The sequence below is a fragment of the Colossoma macropomum genome, unplaced genomic scaffold (genome assembly GCF_904425465.1).
Source record: "Colossoma macropomum unplaced genomic scaffold, Colossoma_macropomum, whole genome shotgun sequence".
In the NCBI taxonomy this organism is placed as follows: domain Eukaryota; kingdom Metazoa; phylum Chordata; class Actinopteri; order Characiformes; family Serrasalmidae; genus Colossoma; species Colossoma macropomum.
Window position 1 is genome coordinate 22,711,084 of NW_023494795.1, and position 27,774 is coordinate 22,738,857.

The 27,774-nt window shown below is 37.9% G+C and overlaps 1 protein-coding gene across 1 annotated transcript in view; it reads right to left on the minus strand.

Moving 5' to 3' along the window:
• Positions 1-2,540: 2,540 nt before the first annotated feature.
• The window catches only part of mboat2b (membrane bound O-acyltransferase domain containing 2b), a 55,481-nt gene continuing 30,247 nt past the window's right edge, over positions 2,541-27,774 (minus strand). The window contains exons 3-13 of the mRNA XM_036581886.1: positions 25,171-25,248; positions 16,576-16,671; positions 16,367-16,422; positions 11,926-11,980; positions 10,401-10,584; positions 9,453-9,645; positions 7,967-8,070; positions 7,812-7,876; positions 4,941-5,073; positions 3,915-4,066; positions 2,541-3,697 (exon numbers count right to left, since the gene is read on the minus strand). Coding sequence (XP_036437779.1) covers positions 3,553-3,697; positions 3,915-4,066; positions 4,941-5,073; positions 7,812-7,876; positions 7,967-8,070; positions 9,453-9,645; positions 10,401-10,584; positions 11,926-11,980; positions 16,367-16,422; positions 16,576-16,671; positions 25,171-25,248 — 1,261 coding nt within the window. The 3' untranslated portion in view covers positions 2,541-3,552. The remainder of the gene's footprint in view (positions 3,698-3,914; positions 4,067-4,940; positions 5,074-7,811; positions 7,877-7,966; positions 8,071-9,452; positions 9,646-10,400; positions 10,585-11,925; positions 11,981-16,366; positions 16,423-16,575; positions 16,672-25,170; positions 25,249-27,774) is intronic.

Sequence of the window (27,774 nt, forward strand, 5' to 3'; positions counted from 1 at the left end):
TGCTGTTGGCTGGATGGTTTTGGTTGGTGTCAAGCAGTGACACTGAGGTGTTTTAAAAACTCCAGCAGCACTGCTGTGTCTGATCCACTCATACCAGCGCAGCACACACTATCACACCACCACCACGTCAGTGTTACTGCAGTGCTGACAATGATCCACCACCCAAAGAATACCTGCTCTGTGGTGGTCCTGGTCATTGAAGAACAGCGTAAAACCGAGCTAACAAAGTATGCAGAGAAACACTACAGTCTGTAATTGTAGAACTACAAAGTGCACCTATATAATAAGCAGAGCTGATAAAATAGACAGTGAGTGTAGAAACAAGGAGGTGCTTTTAATGTTATGGCTGATCAGAGTATATACAAAATAGAGAGCTGAGTTTTAGTTATTCTAATTTTCTCAGGTTGGGTTTCAGTTTTTGTCACACTTTGTGAGAAAAACCCATCTGTGAACACAGAAAATTAAGCTTATTAGGCTCTGATCCTGTCTTTCTTTGGGATCCTTTGAGGTTAAAATAAAGTGCTTAAGCTCCAAAGTGAGGTGTGAGCAATAACAAGTGCTGTCATCAACGCAGCAGAGTGAAATTAAAGGAACTGGGAACTAAAGGTGAATGACTGAAATGGAACTAAGTAAAATTATGTCCTGATCCTCAATAATTTAGTACAGATAATCAACATTTATATTATCATTTAAAACATTTAGAAAAGGTTCAGATTTTACTTAAGTATATGAATTTGAGTAACTTTAATAAGTTACTGTTCACTCCTCCCTACCTACTCATTACTGTAGATCAAAAATTGTGTTTTGTATTATGACCAGCTGTCACATGTTTTCTTGTTAATGTTTTATGTTACTAGTACTAGTTATCCAGTGGAATTTGTGCACATGCACTGCATTCACTAACAGCACAAAGTGCAAGATTTATGGTTGGGGAGTAAAGGGCAGGTGTTGAGCTGTATGACTGTAACAATATTGCTTTGATAAATACAGTAGGAGTTTGTGTAAGACGTTAGGTAACCCCTCTTTATCTCTCCAGACTAGTGACCACACATTTTTTTTTTACTATTAACACATGGAGGATTCATGTCAGCAGCTTCTGGATTGTGACTCAACAGCAGGAACACTGTGTATTGTACTGTAAGATGAACAGAACTGAAAGATCAGTGTTCCAGCTAATGCTGATATTTCTGTCTATCAGCAACAGGAGTACAACATAATTTGGAATATGAAGATCTATATAATCTTTCATTCCTGAGATCACAAACAATAAAAATAATAACAAAAATTGGCCTAATAATAGTATTAAATTAATAATAGACCTAATAATAGGGCTATTATTATTATTAATAACAAAAAAAGATGCAACAGAGAGTATTAATGACCATCATAACCTTGTGCCATCAACTCTAGCATGATTAGAATAGCACAAATAAGTAAAAGACCATTTTCTGACCTACAAAGAACCATTTAAATAATCAGATGTTCCTTTCAGTTGTCATGGTTTAACACTCACCAAGCACTTTATTAAGGAACACCTGTACACCTACTCATTCATGCAATTATCTAATCACACAATTATGTGGCAGCAGTGCAGTGCATATAATCATGTAGATATTGGCCAGCAGCTTCAGGTAATGTTCACATCAACCATCAGAATGGGGGGAAAATGTAATCTCACTGATTTTGACCATGACATGATTGTTGGTGCCAGACAGATTGGTTTGAGAACTGTTGACCTCCTGCACAATATCCTTTAGAGTTTACTCAGAATGGTGCTATAAAGTAATAACGTCATGGTCACAATTTACCCATCTTCTAATGTCTACCTAGAGCATGATAATGCACCATGTCACAAAATAAAAGTCATCTCAGTTGGGTTACTTGACCATGACAATTAATTCAAATATTCTTCAGTGGCCTTACCAGTCACCGGATCTGAATCCACAGATAAGGCAGCATGAAAGTGCACCTGAAAAATCTGCAGGAACTCCATGATGTAATCATGTCAACATGGACCAGAAACTCAAAGGAATGTTTCCAACATCTTGTGGAATCCATGTCATGAAGAATTGAGGCTGATCAAAGGGAAGCCCTACCCAGTATTACTATAGTGTTCCTAATAAAGTGCTCTATGAGTGTTTCTACAAACCTCTGTTCCAAAAAAGTTGGGACAGTATGTGAAATGCTAATAAAATAGAAAGTATTAAATTGAAAAGAGGTTGAAAAATCACATTACCATATAAACATTGTTTTTTTTAGTAAATATACACTTGTTCCAAATTTGAATTCCAGTATTTCTAGTCTTAAATTTCTCCTGTTCCAATTTTTTTTAAATGTGTTGCAAGCATTAATTTCAGAATGAGCATATATTTTCAAAAGACAGTTCAGAAGGTTAAACATTAAATATACTGTCATTACTGTTTTTATTAAAATACTGGTCAAAAATCACTGCTCTCTGGAGGCCTGTACAACCATTACCTTTCCTAAAGAATCCTTGAAAAAACCCTGGTTTTAAGAGTGTACAGACATGCGACACCAAGTCTAGTTGCAAAAGGTTTTCTTTTAATCACATAATTTACAAAAAAACATGAAATCTGAAGTTGGGCTTTGAGTGTCTGGGCAAATATTTCAAATCCACAGCCTTTTTCTCAGTTCAGGCTAATTCTGAAATATTATCATTAGAAAGTGTGTTTCTAGAACTGAAAAGAAACTGAACTTTAGAATGGAATGTGCTGAAAATGCTTTTTAAAGCATCATGTTGAATCAGCAGAGACGGGTCTGCAGTGTTTATGCCATGGGGCAAATCTGAAGATATGCAAACCTCATGCACAAGAGATGTTCACACACACTATACTAAAGATGACATGGACTGAAGAACCTTGTTACGATGGCACTGCCATGGATTTAAATCTCCAAATGAACTTACAGCGTCTTTGAGAAGAAGAGAAGGCTTTCTTTAAGCCTAACTCAAGAGAGTAAAAGATGAATGGGGAAATAATGACTAAATGCACATTGACATATTGGCATGGCGGCAAGCTATTGTCTGTCACTGGATGTTTTTTTCCCCCACTTTCAAATAATTTATTTGAATAGGTGTTTTGTTATCATCACAAACATTGAAAGTGTTTAGAAACACCATCATCAGCTTCATTCTAATGGTGGCACTGTCTCCTGCAAGGTAATGCTATATACATACCCAAAACAAATCCTGCATGTTAAAGTAACAATGCCTGTGGTGGCAATGGGGAGCGTAAAGGCAGGTTTGCATATTTCTGTACATCAGAGCTTCACTTGCTGCTCATCGTAACGCTGCCACCAGTCAGATTCAAACCCATCAAACCCTTCCCCTCAAGTCAATGCCAAGTCCTGGCGCCGCCATTTAGAGCCGAGATTAGTATGACGCCCCACCGGACGAGTCCAGGCAGAGGCTGGATGTTTGGATGTTTGTTTTTGAGTTTTAATCGTCTGACTCTCCGCGTGGGTGGCTGCAGAGTAGGAGCGCTGGCCGATCTGAGTGTGTTCTGTGCCGCAGTGGGGGTGCAGGGTCTGGGCTCATGTGGCTTTCTGTTTCTGGCTGTCTGTGGAGTCGGAGCTTGAGGAAAGGCTCTGCTGCTCCTTCAGCCGCAGATGCCGAGGCTTCACCGGCAGAGCTATGGCCAGCAGTACACAGCCTATGTGCCCAGAAAAGTACCAAGACCTGCAAAGGAGGGTGAGAGAGAGAGAAGCCAAAGAATATGATTTGTATATAGAATATCATCTCTTCTTTTACATAATTTTGCCCCCATATGTTTCTAATGTTTAAATTAACACTATTTTACCAGATTACTAATGAAATAAGCAAACCTTGTTTGAAATTGTTTATAAAGTAAAGTAAGAACAATGTATGATTTATGATGTTTTGGCGCATCTTTCACCTGTAGAATTTGAGGGACGGACCCACAGAAAGTAACACAAAGGGCACCACAGTGTAACAGATGGCTATCTGTGTGCTGGCCCACGTGATGACGTCATACACAAATTTGTGTGTTGGTGAACCCAAGAAGTATGGCCTTACATTGTGCCTCACCTAAAAGAAAGCAAGAAAGCAAGAAAGAAAGAAGAGAAAAAGGAAAGACAAGAAAACAAGAAAAAAAAAACAGGTAAGTAAGAAAGTAAGACATTAAGTAAGAATGAAATAAAGAGAAGGAAAGTAAGCAAGAAAGAAAAGAACCAAAGAAAAACAGACAAAGGGAAAAAGAAAAAAGGAAGAAAAGAAAGCAAGACAGAAAGAAGGAAGATGGAAACAAAGAAAGACAGAAAAATAAGGAAAGAAGGTACAAGAAAAAAAAGAAAAGAAAGAAAGAGAAAGAAAAGGAATAGTGAAAAGGAATGGAATGAAAATGGCAAAAACACTGTTAAATGTTTGCTCTAATTGGAAATCTGAAAAAAATAATAATACTACAGTACATAAGGTGCACACATAAAACTCAGCAAGCAGTGAATCAGCCATTTCTCTGAGGTTAACTATTAGGTTCTGCATGGCTCACAGCATTTTAAATCTAGACAGGTAACGATTCATTACCCTCTACTGAACCTTCTCTCCATCTTAGTTAAATCTGAGCTGTGTGGGCAGCTGTAAGTGGGTGCTTGAGTGGAAACCTTCAGTCTTTCTCTGCTGCCTAGAAGATTAACCTTCTCTGTGAGGAGGAAAAGCAGTGAACTCCACAACAAGCTACTTTTCTTTTGCAGTAACTGTAGTTTGTTATTCAATTACTGCAAAATCAAGAGGCATTCAAGAGGCATTAGCTGTCAGCTTAAATTTGAAATGTGAGATATCCTTTTACTTCTCCTTCTTCAGGCTCAAGACAAACTAATTTTAATGGTGTCCAAGATCTACATACACCCCTGAATGTCAGCATCCTGAATGTGGGGTGGTGTGGTGTGGTGTGGAGGCTCCTCACCGCTCTGGCAGCCAGTGTGACCACGATGCCTGTGAGGAAGGTGAGGTAGTAGCCTGGATAAGCTCCATGCCACATTGCCGAGAGCAGGAAGGTGGCGGCCGTGGGGTTATAAGGACAGCGCTCGTAACACACCCTGCGAACACACACATACATTACACATCAAGAGAAGACCCTCCGGGGCATGTAGTAACACCTGAGGGTATGGGTGGGGGGGGGTTCTAAGTAATGCTGGACAAGATAAGTACTGATATGATACATTGATAAAATTTTCCCCAATTTCACCCAGTTGTAGTTGATCAGCCAAGACATGTTTGGTGTCAGAAGTCTGCTTCTTAAGTTTTTCATTTTTTAATACCATTTTTTGTAGATTTGTAGTTTTGAGAATGGCAGCTGTCCTTTACACTGTGTGAAAATTTCATGATGAATGGTCTGATAGAAATGCTTCAGGATTGCTTAGAATGAAATCTCTCTACAGGAGAGGGCAAACACTTTCTTTACTGTCAATATAAGTTAAGGTAAAGTTACCATATTGGAGATATATATTTTTCTTTGGACAGCGATGGTCAAATTACATATCTTGTTAAATTACTAAATGAAAATAAGTCAAAACATCCTCCACAGGAACACACTTCTGCACACTACAGGGCACAGTTACTGTTTATTTATAATATTAAAAAAAACAAAAAAGTGCCCTGTGCACAAGTTATGGCACAATATTTTTCCCCAATATGTTCAACTCTGCAAAAAAACAGAATTTGTGTACTAAGGTTTGCATGCAGTGTATTCTCTGTAGAGCATGTGTTAACTTATTTTCACTTGTCTGCCACACTGTCATAAATGTCTGCGTAAAACTGTATAATCACCAGGTCAGCGTTGCGCAAACTGCATTCATAAATCATCACATGTGCCTGAAGTGCGTCAAATTGTTGAGTAATCTCAGTCAGACTTGCTTATGTGGTTTCTGACACTGTATGATATACTGAAGCCTGAATTTTGTCTATACTTTTGTCCAAAATATAAATAACAGCAGATCATACAACAACAGAAACCACACATACTGGGTGATCCAATCATAAGGGGGGCAGCTCTAAGTACAGACGTATTGGGCACACACTGTAATCCAATCACTGAAAGCACCTTTGGTGGTCAGAGATGCATATGGCCACAACATCTGTAGTGTGAACACTAAAGTGTCCCTGACAACAATCACAGAAGAGCGGAAAGTGGCTGCTTTGCATAATTTCCTCTCATTTGTTTGTAAGTCCTTGCACTCAAAACATTTGTAACAGCCCATACATGTAACTAGGGGTGTACTGCAGTACCGCTATATCTGTCTGTATCTGTCTGGTGCTCCAAATATCTGTATCTGTAGGCGTGTCTCAAAGTGAAGGCTGCAGTCGAGGAAGGAGAGAGCTTGCTAGCACTGGTATACAAAATCTTTTCAGTGCTCACGCACAACCTTACTGATGTAGGCAACATGACACATTTAAATCTAATATTTACAACAATAAATTACATTTTAGATTTTATTACAAATTTGCTGCAACAGCATCTCATCACTCATTGCTGTTTTCAGTATTTTTCCAGCGGTCCTGTGCTGTGCCTCAAGGATTGTGGGTGATTTAAGATCTCAAAGGATATACCAGATAAGTCTTTCAATTTGTCAGAAATGAAGGCCGCATTTCTTGACCACGTTCCCAAGATTCCACAAAACGAGACAGCCTTCAGTGATGTAACGGCTGAGAAACACAGCCTTCCTTGGCTGTGGGCTTGGCTTTAAGACATGGCTTGTATCTGGAAGTGGGTGTGGCCTTAATTTTTTTTTTGGCACTGTTTTTTTGTTTTATTTTGTATTCAGTTGTATTTATAATTGACAAATATGGTCACTACATGATGTTATATTAGATTTACTTTTCTTTGGTTTTTGGGTTTACATTTCAGCAAGTTTAAAAAAGTTCTACTAGAATGTACTACGAAGCTGGAATTAAGTGCAGCTGCTAGTCACAATGGGATCCTACAAGCTGCATTTAATTTAATTATGAAGAGATAGAAAAAATGAATATATATACATATATATATCTCTGGTGGCCAAGTTATCAGACTACTCTAGAGAGTGCTGATAAAGTACAGTTAGAGACAATAAAGCTACACACCAGTGGGGTAACCTACATAATTCACAGGTAATAGTCACAATAAATGGCCGTTGTGTACACAGTTGTGAACCTATTAGCCTTGTCAATAGCTTACATTTTACAGAATCCCACCAGAACACAATCTTTTCAGAGCCCTTACCAGATGCATAACAGCTTAAACAACCATATACACAACATTCAGATCTTTTCAACACAAATAACACCAGAAAATTCCTACATTGTCTCTCTCTGATAATTAATGATAGGATGCTTCGCTTTTGTTGCCAGAATGTGCACATCATTTTTGTTTACAAATTTTGAAAGTATGTGTTCTTATCTGTATTTGTATCTGTTCAGAACACATTATTGGTTAATGTCTGATTCCATATCCATTCACATTAAAAAAATATGGAAATTCCAGATGTAAACAGCTGTATGTCTCATTGTGTAATTGTTACGAGATCACTCAAGACACATGTTAATGCCAATTATGAACAGGGCCTTTGTTATAAAACAGTTTCATGCTGCAGCAGTAATACCATTTGACACCAGTAGATGGCACACAGCCTCATAGATTACTATTCATTACTCTATGACTCCAGACTCAGCTCTGCATACAATGTGGGTCACGTCTTATGTTAAACATTCACAGCATTTGTGTAATTACGAAAACAGAATCTTGAAAAAGTAATTACAGCACTCTCAATGAAGACTCTCTAAAGCCCATCACCACTCTTACCTTTTGAGCCAGTGTGCAGTCTGTATATTCCAGTTATCAAGGAACACCTTAAAACTGGTGGCTAACTGAAACAGGAAAACAGGAATGGTAAGTGATGTGCTCACATTTAATTCATAATTTAAAAAAAAAAAAAAGCAATGGCGACACAGACTGACCTCAATGTTCATTATCCTCAGGTTGGAGATGAGGTCCCATCGTGGCAATCCATCACTGTCATAGCCATTAAAGCCAAAGCCAGCTGCATTGTTAATAGCATCAGCTGCGAGGGGAAGGACACAGAGGTCCCAGATTATACACGGGAAGTGATGTCACTGTTAGCAGTTTTAGAGAATCAAGAACACATCATGAACAGTGCAGCACTTGGACGCTTTTCTAAGAGTCATCTGTCAATCAGGGTGTTCTTGATCTCAAAATTTCACATACTGCAAGCAAATGAATAGATATAATTTCCCCACTTGCAATTCCTTCTTTAGTCTGATGAGGGCAGTAAATAATAGGACAAATGGAGGGCTGGATAATGTTATGAGTCAGAACTGAATGATTAGGTTTGGTTCATTTTCCCTCCCATTAAGAATAAAAGGCTGTGAAGGGAGAGAAAATGTTACAGAAAGTAAGATGCAATTTCTAGTAAATTACATATTAAACGAATGGTTGGGAAAAAATCTAATTTACACAATTTTCCTCTTACCCCAGATTTAGTCACTATTACGTTATTGTGTTTGTTAGCAATGTTAGCGCTAAACTAAAGAAGCAAAATTTTGACACCAAACATCTTGGCTGACTAACTACATCTAGGGTAAGCGGAAAATTGGGTAAATCCAATTTTTTGGCCAAACTATTCCTTTAAATACTAAACAACAAAACAGCAACGTTAAAGACTGCATTCATAAGTTTTATTTAAACAGGATTATTTTTACATGGGAAGGCGGTGTAAAGCGATTATTACTAGTGTTTCTCAACGATTTTAGTCCTGTCTGAATCTGCCGTTTCAGCAATCTTTAAGGACTGCACACTTCTACTTTAGTAAAGACTCCAGAGGCTTCTGCCTTCTTTAAACCTAACTGTATAAATAACCCCATGTTACATTAATTCTGTGTAAACTGCAATGTCGGTAAATATTACATCTTACCCTGTGGAAAATGAGTTTTTCTTAAGCACTGAGGCACTCAAAGAAGCTCATATCTTCATATCTACTCATATTCTCCGTGTCCCAAATCAAGCTGATATGCTTTGTCCTTCCTCAAGTGTACTCTGAATAAAAACAAGTAAAATGAAAGAAAAAAAATCTGGTTATATCCGCCAACGTCGGCTGGCGGTTGTAAATTTCCAGGCTAATGGCGATGCTAATGGCACACTAAACTGAATTAAATTTTTCCTTTTGGGTGTAACAGCAATGCGTAAACAAGAGTAGCCACACCCATCTCTGTAATTTATACAGAGATTTCTTATGCCGTGCGAAGTGGTAATAAACCTTACTGGTGTCCTGTGGTGAAATTACACTATCCTACCTCCCTGTGTAAAAATAATCCCATTCAAATTTTACTAGAAAGGAGAAAAGTGCGAAACTCAAAGCAAAAAGGGAAACAGTGCAAGTACGCCATAGATGACAGACAGAGAGAGAGAGAGTGAAGAGAAACGCACCCAGAGTCCAAACAAAGTAGTATTTAGGACGGGTGGTCAGCATGGACAGATACAGGTAGACCACCTGGGCGTAGAAGGGTGTGGTGGCAATGAAGTCATCATCGACATTGCGCTCTACAGGAAAAACTTTGCAGACGGAGAGAAAGACTGACAGAGAGATGAAGCAGGTGGCCAGCTTGCGGAGAACTTCCGTCTGCCAATGACACGAGACAGAAGAACATTCAGCCTTTTCATTCACTAAATAGCATTATACAATAAGGTGTAGTAATGTGTGAACAGTCATATCAAACAACATTTATAAACAGAAGGGTAAGTTTATAAAGGAAGAAAACAGAAGCCTATTCTTTTTTTTTCTTGTAATAGACAGACCGTGATCATCAATGCAATAGCCTTTCTAGTTCAATATAATGGCTCAATCTAATCAACAGTACATTCATAAAATTGAATTTCCTTACAATGGCTGTAATTTAATGGCTAGTCAAAAAGCATGATGGAGGCCACAAAGACAATGATTTTCAATTAACATGTAGAGAGTAATTACACTATTCACTATATGAATCATAACTTTCCAAGCATTCAAAGATAATATCATTTTTAAAAAATCTATCAAATTATTAATTGGCACTGATATTCCCAATTCATGCTGCTTATCCGGGAGATTTCCCGAAAGGCTATTGTATTTCCATCAATCCATCAATACAACGAAGAACAGAGTAACTCTGGATAACTAGGCTGATCAGTAAACAGGCTTTTTTTTTGCTCTGTTGATACTGCTCTCGTATATACAGAGTACTTAAATGCTCATTAAAAGCTCAAAGTCTCTGCTGAATGCAACCACTTAAATATTCAATGAAGATACAATGATAATTGCTCTGAGTCAGGAACTTCACCACAATGTGACTGCTGCTAAACGCTGCGCATAAATTTAGTAAAGCCCCATCTACATACATTAGGTGAAGGGTCGTTTAGTCTGGTTTTCCCCTGCAGCTTCCCATTCGTCTCTTGCTCTCTGTGACGAAAGGGTTTGCCCTCAATGAAGGCGATGTAATCATTGTAGGAGCAGGTGGGGCCGGCTAGCATGCCCATGAAGTTACAGTTATAGCTGAAGTACTCCAGGAGACTGGGCATCCGCCTGAACACAAAGCCAACAAAGGATGACTTCACTAGACGGCTAACAACATCAGAAACCCCATATTAAAACAATAGTGAAACAAACAACGATAAACAAACACAAGATCTGATATTTGCTTTAGTTTTGTACTGGAGCTATGAGGCTAATGTAGCTAACAAGTAACTAAAGCTTACATGCCAAAACGTAATTAGCATCTTGCGAACTGCACACCTAAATCAGCACTTTGGTTCATTTTTATAGGTAACATTTTGCCAGAAACCACAATGGCAGGTCTATTTGAGATTATTAACAACTGAGTTTGAGGCCAGGATGTGTTTATTTAGGTACGCACTTCGCACACTGCCAACTGATGGAAATCCTGTTACAACAGGTAGCCTCATAGCTTCAGTGCAAAACAAAAGACGCAAATGTCAGACAACTAAAATGTCTTAGCTGAGTGCCTTCATTTGAGCTGTGAAAATTTGATTCTTTGCAAAATTATTGCTTTAGGACGAAACTTTTACAAGGTTTTACACAACAGTTATTTGTGACATCATGCTGTAGCTAACTGTTAATAAGTGTCTACTTAAGCCCATACAAAAACAGAAAATATACACATTAGACTAGTGGTTCTAAAGAATAGTATGACAGCTGGACTACAAACTCTGAACAAGACTTTTGGTCAGCAACTGTGACGGAGGAACAACTAAGCAAACTGGGATTAGCCAAACCCTTTCAGAACTTAATCTGGGAAATAAGAAGGGCTGTGAAGACCGGTGCTTTACAGACCGTTGGGAGCAAAATAACAATCTGGCAAATATTGAAAAAACTGAGCTGAACCTGATATTGTGACACTTTTATGGTTCTACTTACACAGCAAAAGGCTACTCTTTTTGGTGAAAGGAACTGCCAATATTAAAGTGTGTTTGATGCAATATTTGGGGCTACTTTGCTTTACTTTTTAATTTTTTTTCTTAGTACTCTAAATACAGTCACAGTACAGGCACACACAATACTGAACAATATGACATATAACACAGCACTAAACACATTACATAGCAAGACATTTCTACAGGACAACAGCAGAACTGTTGTATAAAGTAAGAGGTTGTATGTTTTTATTAATAATGCTGGCTGCGATGATGTGGCTATGTGGCTTGCCTGTGCGATCAAATATCAGCTGTGATGCTATTTGCAACAACCCACTCCCCCTGGTGTATAATCTTCAACGTTTTACCATTTACCCATAATAGTTTGCCCAATGCATATCAAAAACTCCTATCACGTTGAACACTCTCTACCAGTCAAGATGGTCTTAACACTACAATGCTTTTAGGAAACCACTGTCTGCATGGTACACACCGTATGGCCAACAGCTTTTGACTCTGAGTGAGCTGATCTTCTTTCCGGGCCATTCCTGTCAACACAGAGAGAGAAAAAAAATTATTTATCTTAAACACTTCACACATGTAGCTGAGACATCAATAATTCAAAGTTAACCGGCCTCTTTCCAAGTTATCTTCCAAATTATTTTCCAACAAGACACAGTGATGTCAGAGCTCTGTTCATTTGCCACATGTTTAATGAATGAAAGCTTTGTTGAAAGCACAATACAATAAGGTTTGTCAGTGATGATCTATCAGCTGCCCCACTGCAGTCAAAGGAAAATGAGCTTGATGACAGAACAGACACAAAACGAAGACACACCATCACTGAGGAACAACATCATAACACACGAGAAGAGGAAGAGAACAGCTGGCGTCGATTGGATTTGAGAGTGTAAAGTGAAGGTGCTAAGCATGTGTTCAAAGTCAAAGGAAGCTTTAAGACCAAACCCTGAGGATAAGGAAGTTTCCCCTCAGAAACGAGGCTGCATGCCGCTGCAGTCTCTTCGGCCAGTAACAATAGGCTTCCTTTTAACTCTCGCTGCTGAGGCTGATGAATGGAGCTAATTAGAGGAGGACAGCAGCAAGCTGTAAATTACCTGCGTCCAACAGGCATCCTCCTCTTAGTGAATGAAGAAGGGAGATGACCCAGAGGAAGTGGCTTGAAAAATATTCAATGCTGTTTTATTGCAGTCATTTTGCTGATAATGAGATAAGGCACCTAATTAGCTCACGTTACCGTTACTGCCTAGCACAGGGTGAGTGGCCAAAGGAAGGGAGTGACCACTTTTACTCACTCAGTTTTAAGAACTTCAGGAGATCCTGGTTATTTTTGGAATAAATCTGACATTTATGTAATTTTGCTTCCTCAGAACACGTTCTATTTTTTAATGGGTATGCCTATATGTGCCACCTGATTGCATTTGACACTGTACTTTATTTATTTACATAGTGCATTTTTTTCCATTAAATTAGCTAAAAAGAATATAACGCATCTCTGGGATAAATATAATCTTAGACTTAAAAATGAATCATTCTGTTAGATATCCTAACAATTAATGCTAATATCTAATGAAAGTCAGTAGTCACTGTTCAGAACTATGCAAATTTATTACACTGGTTAGTTCATAAGTTCATACAGTCTTTTTTTACATCCCATTTTCAGTCTCACTAACCTTTAAGCCACCTTCATCTCATAAAAAAGCATAACAAAGGAAAAAGCAAGTTGATTTGTTTCATTAGAGTAACACTGTAAGTCAGCGGTTCTCAAACTGGAGGCCCACACGGGGAACAGCAGAAAAATCTCAGACGGTGTATCTCTACTTAGTCATTTTTATTTTTATTTAAATGCATTCATTTATTTAGTTTATTAAATATGCTATAGCCATATCTAAAAGTGGTCCTTGTTTAAAAATGGCAGATATTATTAAATGTAACTAAAATAAAAAGTGCCAACCCATCACAGTTTATGGCCATCCTGCAGTCACTTAACAAGACTGTAATGTCCTAGAACAGCACGTCATCATTGGACAGCTCCACACACTTTGAGAAGAACATTAACTGCCAAAAACCTGTTTTCTCGCTTTCATATTCGATGTGGTGGACGCCACGGAGGCGTCTGTGAATCAGAATGTAGACAACGTCTTTCTTTATAATTTCTATGATACGGAGTACTCACTTATTTTAACGTCCTTATTAAGGTATTTACCTAAAAGAGATATTTCTAGCAGTTTTCATTTTCAGAGAGGAGCCAGCTTGACAAGCCTACAAGTCTTTCTTTAAGAATTACTTGCTTGACTATGGTAAGTTAAGATACGTTATTTAATGAGATCAGCAAATGTTAGCTGTCTAAAGTTTACTACAATACAGTCAATGTTGTGCAAGCTGGGGATGAAGTTAATGTAGCCAATTATACCTCATTGAGTTTTGGTCATATTAAGCGATTTAACTTTACATTTTTACATTTTCACACTGGCATGTTAATGTTGTGTTGTTCAGTGTCTAATGTTGTAAATGTTCCTATGTAAGCTAACATAGGCTGCAATAATATCACTAATGTTAACATTTACTTTAATGTTAACATAAAAGCTTTAAAACATACTAAACAACACAATCGCCACACAGAACCCTGAGAAATACAGCTCAGTGGCACATCTACAGAATGTTAGCTATCTATCTATATTGCATTTATAGGTAATGTTACATATTCTGTCTCCTATATACAGACAGCTTTTTACCTTCTTTAAATCTGTAGTTCTCACCCATCCAGTGCTGTAGCAGTGTCAGTAGCCTACCTTTAAAGTACCCCTTCTCAAGCTTGCTCTTTTCTAACAATTTAAAGTGCTTCACCAAATGACATCTTTTGTGGTAAAGTTAGTTAAACACCTAAATAATGACACAAAAATGCATCCCTCTTATTCATAAAATGGCACCACTGCTGTAATGTTTTCCCTACTATGACAACTTTGGATACAGAAGTGTGAAAAGGGGTCTACTGGCATTTGGCGTTCTCAGACTGAGTGATGAGAGGACGAGGTCAATTACGCTCCCTGCCACAGATGGCTGTGGCATCGCCAGAGATCAAACTCAACTCCTGATGACAGGGCCAATGTTTAGATGGCTGTGCCTCCAAACTAAACAGTTATAATATTAAAATATAACAAAGTAAAACCTCCTGAGAAACATTCTGAGAAATCTGGGTTAAAAGAAGTCTTCCTTGTGGATTGTTAATATCAGTGGTATGAAGCTGTGCAACGTGGGACTGACATGACAAGGGTCATTTCTCATCCTATGAAGCGGAGGAAAAGGAGAGGAGAGGACAGAAGGCCACTCTGCCTGCTTTAATTTCAGCCTTGCTCCATCATCCATCTCCCAGCGCTTTAATTAGCTTCACTGAGCTTTTAGCTGCAGTCGTTCTCAGAACACCTGCACTCTGCATACAGAGCAGTGCCCACTTTTCTAGAGGTACATGTGAATGAAGTGAATGAGTGAAACAACGACAGCAAAAGAAAGTGAGAGAGATGTGTGGTTTACTATAAGTCAAAAACACTCACAAAACAAATGTCAAGAACAGCACGTAATGTATTATTTTTAAAAACTTCCAGTGTCCATTTACGACAACACACTTAAGTTTGATCTTTGACATATTTAACACAATATGACACAAAATGTACACTTTTCTCCAATGGTTTGACTCACTTGCCATATTAATAGATGTATAGATGGTAACCTGTAGTATAAATTTACATACTATAAACAAGACACCACAAGGTATTTGAGCTAGATGTAGATGTAAATATTGTTTTCAACATCTACTGCCTATAAATGTTTAGCCAATGGTTACAACTAATCCCATAGGGATGTTCACTGTAATGGACAGAGGGGCTAATCAAATCAATCAAAGCAAACACATTCAATTCAAGACTAGTTTATCAGCATAAATACATAAAAATCTATTAATCAGAATAAATGAGATTCATAATAGAGGCTTTTTTTCTGACCAAAAAGTAGAGGAGCAAATAGAACAGCAATTAAGGAGAATATATTTTATTTATACGACATCTATAGTATGTCTACTTAGACGTGCATAATAAACATCCAGACATAACTGACTAGGCTGAATTTGTATGGGAGGGTATGGACATCTCTATTTTTTGAGGGTTAGTTGTAATACTGTGTTAAAACTAACCCCAGCATGTGGAGGCTGTACTTAATCTGACTATCTCTAGTCACTTCATAATAGAGCTGTATTACAGCCACCAAGAGGGAGATTAAGACTGAAATAACATAGGTGTGGAGAAATTTACTTTTACGGTAGAAAAACCTCTGTATCATGAGAAGAATCTGCCTGATTGCTGTAAAAATTTGCAGATGGTGTTGCTGTGGGAATAGGAGAAGTTGACCAAAGCACAGTTTACATAAAACATTTTACCCCAAGTTGTGCTTTCCCTTAATATACTTGTCTATTAATGTACATGTCTAAGCAGTGTATTTACTACAACTTCATCCTTGACGTTATAGAGCTTTCTTAATCATTATGGACTCTTCTACAGCTCTGTTCATCATTTGGGTCACATCTAACATTTCATCAGTTTTCACAGTTTCTTACTAAATAGTTGAAGTCTATGACATTGCACAGTTTACCAGAAACATTTATTATCTATTCTTATCTAAAACAGTGATTCCAAATGTTTAAATGGGGACTTTCGAACCGTAGTGAAGCACCGGTGAAGTATCAGTGGATGAAAGGAATATGAGAAAACACAAGCACAAATGGAAAAGGAACAGGGAATTTCAGTGAATCAGATTATGAGACTTGTGGGATCTTTTTACAAATGATCCACCCTGGAACATTTCCTTTTTGGCATCAGCACAGAACTCCACAATGTAGAAAACACCAGCAGCAAAGCAACACTCACCGTCATGAATCTCAAAGGCCACACTGGTGATCTTCTGTGTGATGACCATCATGGGCCTGGCAGAAGAAGAGGAAGCAGAGCAATACAAAGAGAAAAATTATATTAGTTACTGGAACGAATGTGCTCTCATAGAAACACAAAGACAACCAGGCTGCCTTAATTAACAACATAGTTTGAACAATTTCACACATACACAAGCATTCTCTTACCCTGTGAAGTCAGCTGAGTACATGCCATAGTCAAAGACATACACCCGCGTGATCTGGCAGAAGCTGAGGTAAGCCAGGGCAAAAACCAAACAGTATCTGAAACAAAGTTGGTAAAAGACTCTTTACACATTTTATATACAGCACTGTGTTAAAGTCAGAGACCACCCTTCAGTTATTTAATTTCCAGTCAAAATGGCCATTAAGTTCAGGAAAAAGCAGAAAACATATTTAACAGAAAATTACACATGTGCCTCAACAACTTAACCACTTTTATTATTATTGCCTTTATTACAGCTTCCATTCTTTTGGAGAGATCTGCTTTCAGTTTTTTCACAGAAATCAGCAAAACTACTAAGTTCAGTCATAGAAGTTGGCTGAATTTTCCCCAACTAACGGCAAACAAATTCAGTGAGGCTGAGGTCCAGACCCCGGGGCGGTCAGTCCATTGTTCTGAGAACAGCAGCTTTGTTTAATTTGCAAATGTTGTTCTTTTTTGTCTGTTTCCTTTTCTCAGTAACTTCTTCCTGATAGCTTGTTGTCCTTTCAGACTCATAGTGTTGAGTTGTCTTCTCACAGTGGAAGAATGGACAGAAACACCTGTGGATTATTTCAGATCTGGAGAAAGAGTGTTTTTTTTTGGAGAAAGAGTTTGATTTTGTCAAAGATGAAAGCTCCTGTTAATCTGATGGTGACAGTTTTGGTCATCTAGCGGGGGGTGCAGAGCTGTTAGGAGCCCTGTTTTCTCTAAATTTTCTCTACACTAAAATTTTGGAGCTCCAACTTAAACTTATTTTACTTTGACTTTCTCCTTCCTTATGCAAGTGAATTATCTTATGTTTAATTTCCTCAGAAATATCTCCTGAAACATGAACAGCTAGTCCTTAATGGCCAATTCGACTGGAAATTAAATAAAGGAAAGGGTGGTCAGTTCTCTACTGCATTATATACCTTCAAAGTCTAAGTCTGCGTTATAAGTCTATGGCTTAGGAACAATTTATGCACTTATATAAGGGACTGGACGGCATCTTAAGGTGAACATAAGAGACATAACCATCATTATTTTTGTGATGGTGACCAAATGTCCATAAGACTGCAATGAAACAGCCTCCTCTGCACTGAGCCATCTCTTAAAAACACCCTTCATGGTCTGCAAAAAGCAGCTTCCAAGTGAAACAGCATTGCTTTTAGGTAGAAAGCAATTAGCACAGCTTCAATAAAACATGATTAATGAAGGTTATTAAATGTAATTGCATTGGTAATTTTCACAGAATTATGGATGGTTTTATAAGGAACTGCAGTAAAAATTACTGGTCCTATTAAAAGCCATCAATTATCTTCTATTCTGTTATGGTGAAATCACTCACTCAGGAGCAATGAATGTATGATTCAGTGTAACTCTCCAGCCTTTAGTACTGCTTTTCATGACAGTTACTGGCACTCGAATGCATATGCATATGTCTACCTCTACGTAATTGGGGGTTTGCTTTCAAAAGAGGTTTAACATCAATCAATTTGAATAGGTTTAATATTACTCCTTTCTGCCCACAAATGCATGCATTTGTAGAATTTTTGATAGTTTGGATGTGCGGTGTAAAACGTAGTTGGGGGCGGGGGGGGGCGGCGCTGGGGTGGAAATCACCATTCAACTAAATTTTGTCTAAAAACCACCCCCCACCCAAAAAAAAACAAAACAAAAAAAAAATAGTTACACTGCATTATTAAAGGGTTCATAACCTACATCTGCCATTGATTTGCAATTTGAAATCTTCAGGTCCACTTATAATGTGTGGTTTCATGCTCCAAAAAAAACAAACAGGCTGTTTCTGTCACTATGCCTTTAAGACTGATAAAAGTAAATGAGCTCTGTTCTGATTGGCTGCCCTGTATTGTGCCTCATTTAAAAAGCACTCTGAGCTGAAACACTCTTTATAACTTCGCCATAAGTAGGCAGAGCCAAACTGCAGTAGGCTGAATAGGTGTATATTTGTATATGTTTTGGTTTTTGTGACATCACAGAAACAATGAATTCAAAATGGGCTGTTTTCACAGCTGAGTTTCCACATGTGGACTGTATAGACTGTATGGACTGGTGAAAGAACAGTGTGTTTTGAAACTTTAGCAAAGTTTATATATTACAGTATGTTTATATAATACTTTTTTATTTAAAAAAGCTAAGGAAAATGAAGTTTTTCATGACATGGGCTCTTTTATTTCAAAGGTTTGTATTATGCATACTTGTAGAAGTTTACACTTTTAGTTCAGATGCAGGGGGGTGTTATGGTGTGCATGTCAGCATAATGGCAAAACTGTCCTGTCATTTCCAACCTGGCTAGTTTCTATTAGATAACACCACTTTAGTCTCTCATTAGGTTTAATGTTTGTTCGTTTTTTTTTCGCCAAAGTTCTGCAAAGCTTATCCATTGATTATCGCAGTGGCTCTGAACAAATGCATTTGTGGGTGGAGCATGTACTGGACAATTCAACCATGGGCCGATGATGTGTGTAGAGTAATGAATGCAAAAAAAAATACAATTAATGTTCTAAGCAGCTTAGCAAGGACGGATGGTCTCCATGGTAATGGAAGGATGATGGATTTACAGAAACTGAACCGCAGCGTGTGTGTGTGTGTGTGTGTGTGTGTGTATGTGCGGAGATAAGGACAGGCCACTGCTTTCAATAAAGATCAGCGCCGTCCTTCTCCTCCTACACAGACACAGAGAGCTCAATGCAGTTAGTGTTAGTATCATTCAGGTGTTTCATTATCACCCGCTCTCAGTGGGACACGGCTGCTTATGGCTGCAGATTGCCAGCCTTCTATTTTTATCAGTGCCATGACACTGCAGTGTGAAGAAGATCCTGGCCAAAAGACATCTGTGTTCCTACGAGGCTATAGCTTGTATAGACTTCTCTTTTCCGAACACTCCACACGTTTAGCTATTTAAGATTTAGTAAGGGTGCCAGCAGCTGCCATAAGGACTAGCACTGTTTATTCTTATCTACCTATTACAAATCACTTGATGTTTGTACACAAGCAACACAAGCAAAAGAATCCTACCTGGAGTTTCACTCACACAGATCTACTAGATTTTGTGCCGTAGCAAACTATACTTTAAGGTGCCACTGACTGAACCGGAACACTGGTTCTTTAGCACTCTAAACCGAATCATTTAGTAAAAGAATGTACTAGTTACTTTGTCACTTAGTGTGCACTGAGGATTCTGTGCAAGCTGTTACAGAAAAGCCATAGCCTTTGATGTACTGCATGTAGTTCCCAAATGACCAGGATGCACTGAGTGAAATTATAATAGTATAATAGAAGTATAATAGAAAGTCAAAATAATGTTTGATTTTCTTAAAATAATGACATGTCAAATTAATAAGAAAGAGTAATAACTCATTTTTTTTCGATTTAGTATTTTTTTTTTTATTTTGTAAGTCAAAATCTTAAGAAAATAAATAATTATATTGACATAATGTCACAATTTGAACCAGAAACATAGAAAAAAAACTGGGCATATGTTGATAAGGAAGATGTGTCTACCTGCATGGATGTTCTTGGTAGATAACAGTGCACAAAGTGTTGGTAGACACACACACACACACACACACACACACACACACACACACACACACACACACACACACATACATACATACATACATACATACACACACACACACACACATACATCATCTGCATGGATGTTCTTGGTAGATAATTCGCTAATTTGGCCACTCCCACCAGCACAAAGTGTTGGCAGACTGTTGGAAATTAGCACCTCTTTTAGTAAATCTTCATAATTTTTTTTAATCGAAAATTCCACAATTTCTAGATGCAGTTTTTCACAGATTGGTCAACCTCTGCCCATCTTTGCTTCTGAGAGACTCTGCCTCTCTAAAATGCTCTTTTTATATCCAATCATGTGAGTTAGTTGCAAATTGCTCCTCCAGCTGTTTTTTATTAGTACCACTTACTTTTCCAGCCTTTTTTCCCCTGTCCCAACTTTTTTGAGATGCGTTGCTGCCGTCAAGTTCTAAACAAATTAATGTTTTTCATGAAATGTTACAATGTCTCACTTTCAATGTCTGATATGTGTTCTATGTTCTATTGTGAATAAAATATGGGTCTACGAGATTTGAAAATCATTGCATTCTGTTTTTTTATTTATTTATTTTTTTCCTTTTTACACAACATGACTGTAGCTCACAATCAAACAATGCATCATGTAGAAAAGAGGTTTAATTAAAGTTTTAAATTCAATTTAAAGTTTAAATTTAAAGACTTTCTTATACAGAAACAATTGGGGTGAGGATAAATGTATACAATGATTCTTATATAGTTCTGTGCAACTTCTCTGTTTTCAAATATGCAAAAATTAAGAAAGATGTGCTCAGAATGATGCATAGAGCTGTATATAATTTTAAAATAACTGAGAAAGCTGTTTGCCACTGAGAATGAAGTTATAATAAAAGTAATATGCAGATTGCCTTATATTTCAAAAGTGGTAACCAAATCTTAAGGCGGAAAACTTGACAAAAATAACTGTAAATAGATCATTACAGGGTCTAGGATTTAATAACTTCATAGAAAATAGTAATTTTATTCTCAAAGTGTTAAAAATATTAAACAAAACATCTTAATATCTATTGGTATGAAGTGTATAATCATTATATTATCATTGTATAAAACAACAACAAAAATGATTGTGACAAGTAATTCCAAACTTCAAAATAGTAGGGTACATATTAATTCTACTTTACAGAGGGCTTGATTTCTGTCCTTGCTTAAGGCCTTAAAATCATTAAATCCACCCCTGAGTGTAAGACATGTTTACCTCTACCAGGGTGACGCAGGAACATCGGCTTTGCTACATATTCAATCACTGTCCCTCAGGAGGGAGAGGTGAAGAAGAGAGCATGCAGAAAACAATATTTTGCAGGTGAACTGACTTCTCCCTCCTGTCTTTTCCTTTTTCTCACACAGTCACACAGGTTCACGCTGCTGATGACGCATGCAGCACAGATCCCTGGGGACTGCAGCTGTGAGTGAAGACTTTAATGAGACGACTTCTGTGAAAATGTGTGTGGTTAGCATTTTCCATTCAGCAGTGGAAGTGTGTGAAACGGTCATTGACCTTGGCTCACTTTTCTTATGTACTGATTACTCATTGTGGAGGGTTAATACCCAGTAGCTCAGTACACATGCCTACACTGCTAATGAGATGTTAAACAGTTCTATTTTTCTTTCAGAGCCCTTTAAATAAGATGCAAACAGCTCAACACTGATCCTGTGTTCAGGCCATCTTTTGTCCTGGCTTTCACTCCATCATTCACAAATTTAAAATGCTAAAAAAAGCAGAGAACCTTTGCCAAGTTTGTGCAATGCTACATGAAGTTAACCTAAAGTTTTTGGTAAAACTTTTCTTCACAAATTCTAGGTATTAACCAGTGGTACAAACTCCAAAGTACTGTCTGATTATTTTAGCAAAATAGGGGAAAGTACTGAGAAAGTCTAACTAAACTGCACTGAAATTTCCAACCCGGCTCACCAGACGGTCACATTAACTTAACTACACCTAACTCACAACACATAGGAATGGAGGAAATATGTGAAAAGGGGCCCCTGAGGGACCAGGTTGGTAATCACTGACCTAACATATTCTAAATATTATGCTGATAAGGGACATATTAAAATCTCTCATAAATGGATAATTAAAGTAAATCACACAAAACAGTTCCATGTATGAGGTAGTTATAAGGGTTTCAAATGCAGTATTAAGACACTTTAAGACAAGTAGGTAGGCTTGGTTACCTACCATTTTACCCAAAATAATTACAATTTTGGAGTTTGTCTCTCTTTACACTTACCTGGTTGATATCTAGAACCCATTGGTCATTTCACTGGAATTTAGGAACCATCACGTTAAATATAATCATCTAGTACTTTGGAGTCTGTATCTCACATTTCTTTGGTTACTACCTAGAACTTAAGAAACTGTAAAAGAAATCGTTACCAAGCTTTTATGATGTAACTTGATTACCATCAACATGAACATACAATCACTCACACTGTTACCGCCCACAAACAGAGCTTTATATGTCAGGATGAGTCTGAGCTTCAGTTGGGCCTGATATTTTGGTCCCAGCCCAAATATATTCAGAGAACATTCTTTCCGCCTACCATCAGGTGACCGAATACAATTCAACTAATGGTGTAGTCAGATTCTGGCAAATGTTTTAAGCTCTATCAGCAGGTTCTCAATTCCAGGCTTCGGAAGCTTACTGAGCTGCTGTTTCACATGTGAGGATTCAGTTTTGAGCATCTGTCAGCAGGAGACAGTAATGAACTGAAGCTTTGCACTAGAAGCTACAACACTGCTCCAGATTTGTCCACATTGGCTCCAGCTCTGTATTAGCACTGCCTGCTGACACCTACTCTTATTCATGAACTATCACATATACTATTTGGGCTCGATCAGTTTTACTAATTACTTTCCACAAATTACTTTCCCTCACATTTTAAAATTTTGATACTTTTACATCTTTTATATCTATTTGTGAAAGCAATCTGATTTATTCAGTTATATTTTAGACATTAATATTCAGCTACTAATTCCTTTTTTGTCTTTAATTTCATCATAATACACAGGTGACAGAACAGCACCTAACAAACCTCAGTTTCTGTGTTGAAAGATGTTGGATGTACTAAGAAGTTCCACTGCTGTTCCATAAGTTACTCAACACAAAGGTAGTTTTTTAACAAGGTACCGCTGGACTTTCACTCAAGTTTTTGTAAAGACACTTTAACTCTTACTCAAACCATTATTTAGTACAGGTTTAGCCTACCTTCCCACCTCTGGAGGCCACAGAAGGGCAGTTGTGTCTTTAAGCAGGTTTTGTTATTACTTTCTGTGAGGCCAAACAGGACTACTTTTACAGAGAGAGCTGAGTTCATTCAATTATAGAAGGCCTTACCATTATTAGTCATATTGTAAAAAATTGTACACACTGAAGATTTGTACTTGACTAAAGTCACAGGTCTTGTTATCAATCACTTACATTGCAATACGTTCCCAGACAAAACTAAACTACCTCAAACAGGATTTTAGTCTGCTTTCAGTTGTTCAGTTGTGCCCAGTTTCACTTGAGTGATTATCACTATTTAGCCACAAGTTTCTGTTGCTAAATTTACTCAAGTTCCTCTTTATTTTGTATCTGTGGCCTTGTTTGCTTGCTTCTCGTCCCCTACGTTACAATAACAATAGAAGATTTAATTTCCATTAAAACAGGAATAGAGGACTGGCGCTCAGTGGCTGAAGAGAAAGCTGTCCCTATTCTAATTATCACTGAGTCCGTTTTCAGCTGCTTCATATTGCCAGACTAGCTAAGGGATAGAGATGGTCCACATTTTTCATTCATTCCTATGTGCAGTGAGTTAGTCTGGAGCAAAAATATGGACCATCTGGGGGGCCCTGAGGACTGGGTTAGGAAACACTGTTTTCTGGCATCACTCCAAAGTGCCCTATTTGGCACCCTTACTTTGGAGAGTCTATGGGTCATTCCATGAAGATAGTTCCACTTTCAAACATTCAGTGCCTTGTATTAGCAAATTTCTGTTTCTAATAAGTGCCGTCCAAGTTTAAATATATGAAATCACTCTTCATCATTAACATAGTGTATGTTTTTTGTCTATGCTTTATATGTTTTTTTTTATAAAACATGTCTTCTGTATGGACAGAACACAAAAACCTTAATTTCAGCTAAAATTTAGAAAAGTATCTGTGTCCATTAGTTTTCCTTTCCCTTAAACTTATTTAGTCATAAAATACAGCACTCTCACAATATGTGGCATGATGAGTAAATAACATCAATCAAGTGTTCAGAGGAGCAGTGCTGGTAAATTTTGCTTTAATTCAACATTGATAATTTGGGTCTGTGAAGCATAACGTCACGTCTTATCTTTGTCAAGACATAGTTGTGTACCATATACTTGCAGCCAAATAAAATGTATTGTTTGGTGTTTATGTCACAGCCTGTGTTCTCTGATCTGTCCCATTCTATTGTGATTGTTTTATTCTGTTCTGGCACTTTGTAAATTTGCTAGTTCTTTCCAGATATTCTGTGAGGTAAATAAGGCGAGTAGGCCACCGAATAACCGCTGCTAAAAACTTGCTGGAATGGGAGGAAAAAGGAAAAAAAAGAGCCCAAACAGAGGAAACACAACCTCATGTATACAGTCATAATGAGTTCTATGGCTTTTCGGGTAGAAATACTCAGACAAGGTAAGTAGGTTCCTGAATAACCGCTTCCAAAATGACATCTGACTCGCTGGAACAGTGGAAAAACAGAGCTGCCTCATGGACACAAAATATAAATGGTCAAACTGACTGCTAATAGCCTTACGAGGTAGAAACACTCAGAATTGTTTTGAACTTTGTAATATAGACCTGAATGTCAGACTATGCACCATTATAGTAAAAGTCAGAGACCATAAAACATTTGGGTGTCTTCAAGTCTTCAAATAAAGCTGGTAAAGAGGGAACAAGTGACCAAACAGAGGCTTCAGCTATGATTCATAGAGTGAAGGTGACTCACTTGTGCATGTGCTCAACTCCAGCCAAGATCATGATGCCATAGGTGATGCCACTCTGCACCAGGAAATGGAGCGCATACCTGACAGAGAAAGAAAAAAAAAAGAGCTGCATCAGACATTCTCTCACACACACACACACACACACACACACACACACACACACACACACACACACAGTTCTGTAGTAATAGGTACAATACAGACAAACACACACAGTTGTTTCCAGTAACTGTTATCCAGTAACTGTTAACGGACACTATCGTGTTTTTGTGGAAGAAAAGCTGGCATCTTCCTCTCACTGTAACACTAATCCAAACAGCACTCAGCTCCTGCCCCACGCTCTCTCTCTCTCTCTCTCTCTCTGAGATGTAAAAGTGGAAGCTTGTCTGCAGCTCAGCCTCTGTAAGCAAAATACATTTTTAATGGGATGATTTTTTTTTAGGCTAATGCAAGTTTTTCATTATTCACCCACTAACCCTCCTAGGTCTCCCATGGCATCTCTCATATACTGATTAATTATCTCACTCCTCGCTCACTGAAACATAAAGAGAAGTCCTGTAGAAAGTGCTGATTCAATCACAATCCTACATAGAACATGACTTAAATTTGATGAAAACATATTCAAAGTTTAATGGGAATTTATAGGCTTGTTTTGCAAAGTGTCATTTTTTTAAACAAAATGTCAGAGCCAGTTGATACAGAATATAAAAGGACTATAAATGTAATTAAATACATGACCAATGTAATCAGTTACATTACCATTAACTGCAAATAAATAAGTAATCAAGGGTAAGTGCTTATTTCAGGGTAATGTAAGGGTTCAGAGTTCCCAGTGAATCTACACATGATTTAATGGTGTATTATTTGATTTATTAGTACAAATAACCTGGAAAATACGTAGAATATGATAAAACAATAATGCTGCCAAAAACCTCAATGACAGGAAGCGTGTTAAAACCAGAAACAACACAACGTGCTTTTCTAAGACGTGAAGGGGAAAGGCTAAAGGCAGAATTAGAGGAGTTCCTGCCTGGACAGATATGTAAACATGATATGTATAAAGAGTTTGAATGGCCAACTTTACATAACCAATCAAGCAGAAATCTTTATCACTCAGAGGGACTGTAAAGTTAATGCTTTGAATGATTATGTAACAATGCTGATCAGCTAACACAGGTAGAGACTGTTCACTGGAAAACTCAAAAGATGAACTAAAAACTCATCACAAAGAATAACTGGGCAGCCAAGACACTCCTGACCACTCTTGAAGCAGCAAATCAATGTAAACGGAACGCCAGGAGTAAACAGGTTTAACAAACTTAACCACTTTGACAGTTAACAACATGCCCAAAATACAACATCATGTCTGTATTTTTGATGGGCTGTTTGATGTGTGAATAAGCGCCGGAGTCTAAATGCAGGTAAACTAAATTCTGTTTGGTGTCCAGTTGCTTCAGACTGCTTCTCTCCAGTTTTGCATACTCATCTCCAGCAATGGTAGTACAATACCAAACTTTTAACATGTATAATCTAAATAAGTAAGTAAAGCAATAGCCATAATAAACAGCCTCTCTCTAGAAAGTGAAGCCGTGACAATCCTTCGTAACAGTGACAAACTCTAAATAAGGTCCAATAGTCACCATCGATTCTGTGTGTGTACTCTGTGTTGATGGGCAGGAATGGGAGGCGAATCCACAGAAAAAAATGCATTCCAGTGATGCAATTCAGCTACTTAACCATTAGAGGTTGAATATCATGAATCTTGACTAATGCACTTTTTAAATGTGCTGCTCTCCATGGGAACCAGACAGGTCAGTGTGACGGTAAACATCCACTCAGTGGACCCATTAAGACCTCCGGCTAACTACCCTTCATCTGATCTTCCTCCTTCAACCCCTACAGAGAGGTACTATGAGGCAGCTGAGGCTAAAAGGCCTCACTACACCACTGTCAGTCAGCCCACCTTCGGTCCTGTCTTTATTAGAAACCCCTACCTTGTATCTACATTCATTGGCCATTTTATCACAAATGCACACCATACAGCCTGGTTTACAGTGACTGGCTGTAGCCCATCTGTTGCTGCACAATTTATCACCTTCCATCTACCTTGTGGCACAGTGGAAAGGGACCACCATTCACCCATCCACCCTTAGAAATTTAAAATGGAGTGATGCCAGCAAAGAAACACCTTTGATTTGCTAGCGAACCTTTGAATGGATGGCCCAACAACATGTAAGTGTGAAGAATATTTAATAGTTTTAATAAACCTTCATATACATTAGGAAGGTTTCTACCAATTAAAGTTTTTTTTTTTTCATTAAAATCATACATCCAAGCCAAAAAACATTACGGAAACTTTACCTTTAACAGTGTAGGAGCACACCTGTTCAGATATCATTCAGGTGGTGAACCATTCTTAGCACAGCAGTGACACTGACATGGTAGTGTTATGTTAGTGAGTGGTATGTTAGGGAGTGTAGCTCTGAGACGAGGTATCTGACACAGTGGTGTTGCTGGGGTTTTAAACACCTCACTGTCACGGTTGGATTGAGATTTTTCCACAGGAAATTCAGTGCTGCAGCATATGTGCTACATATTCATGGTGT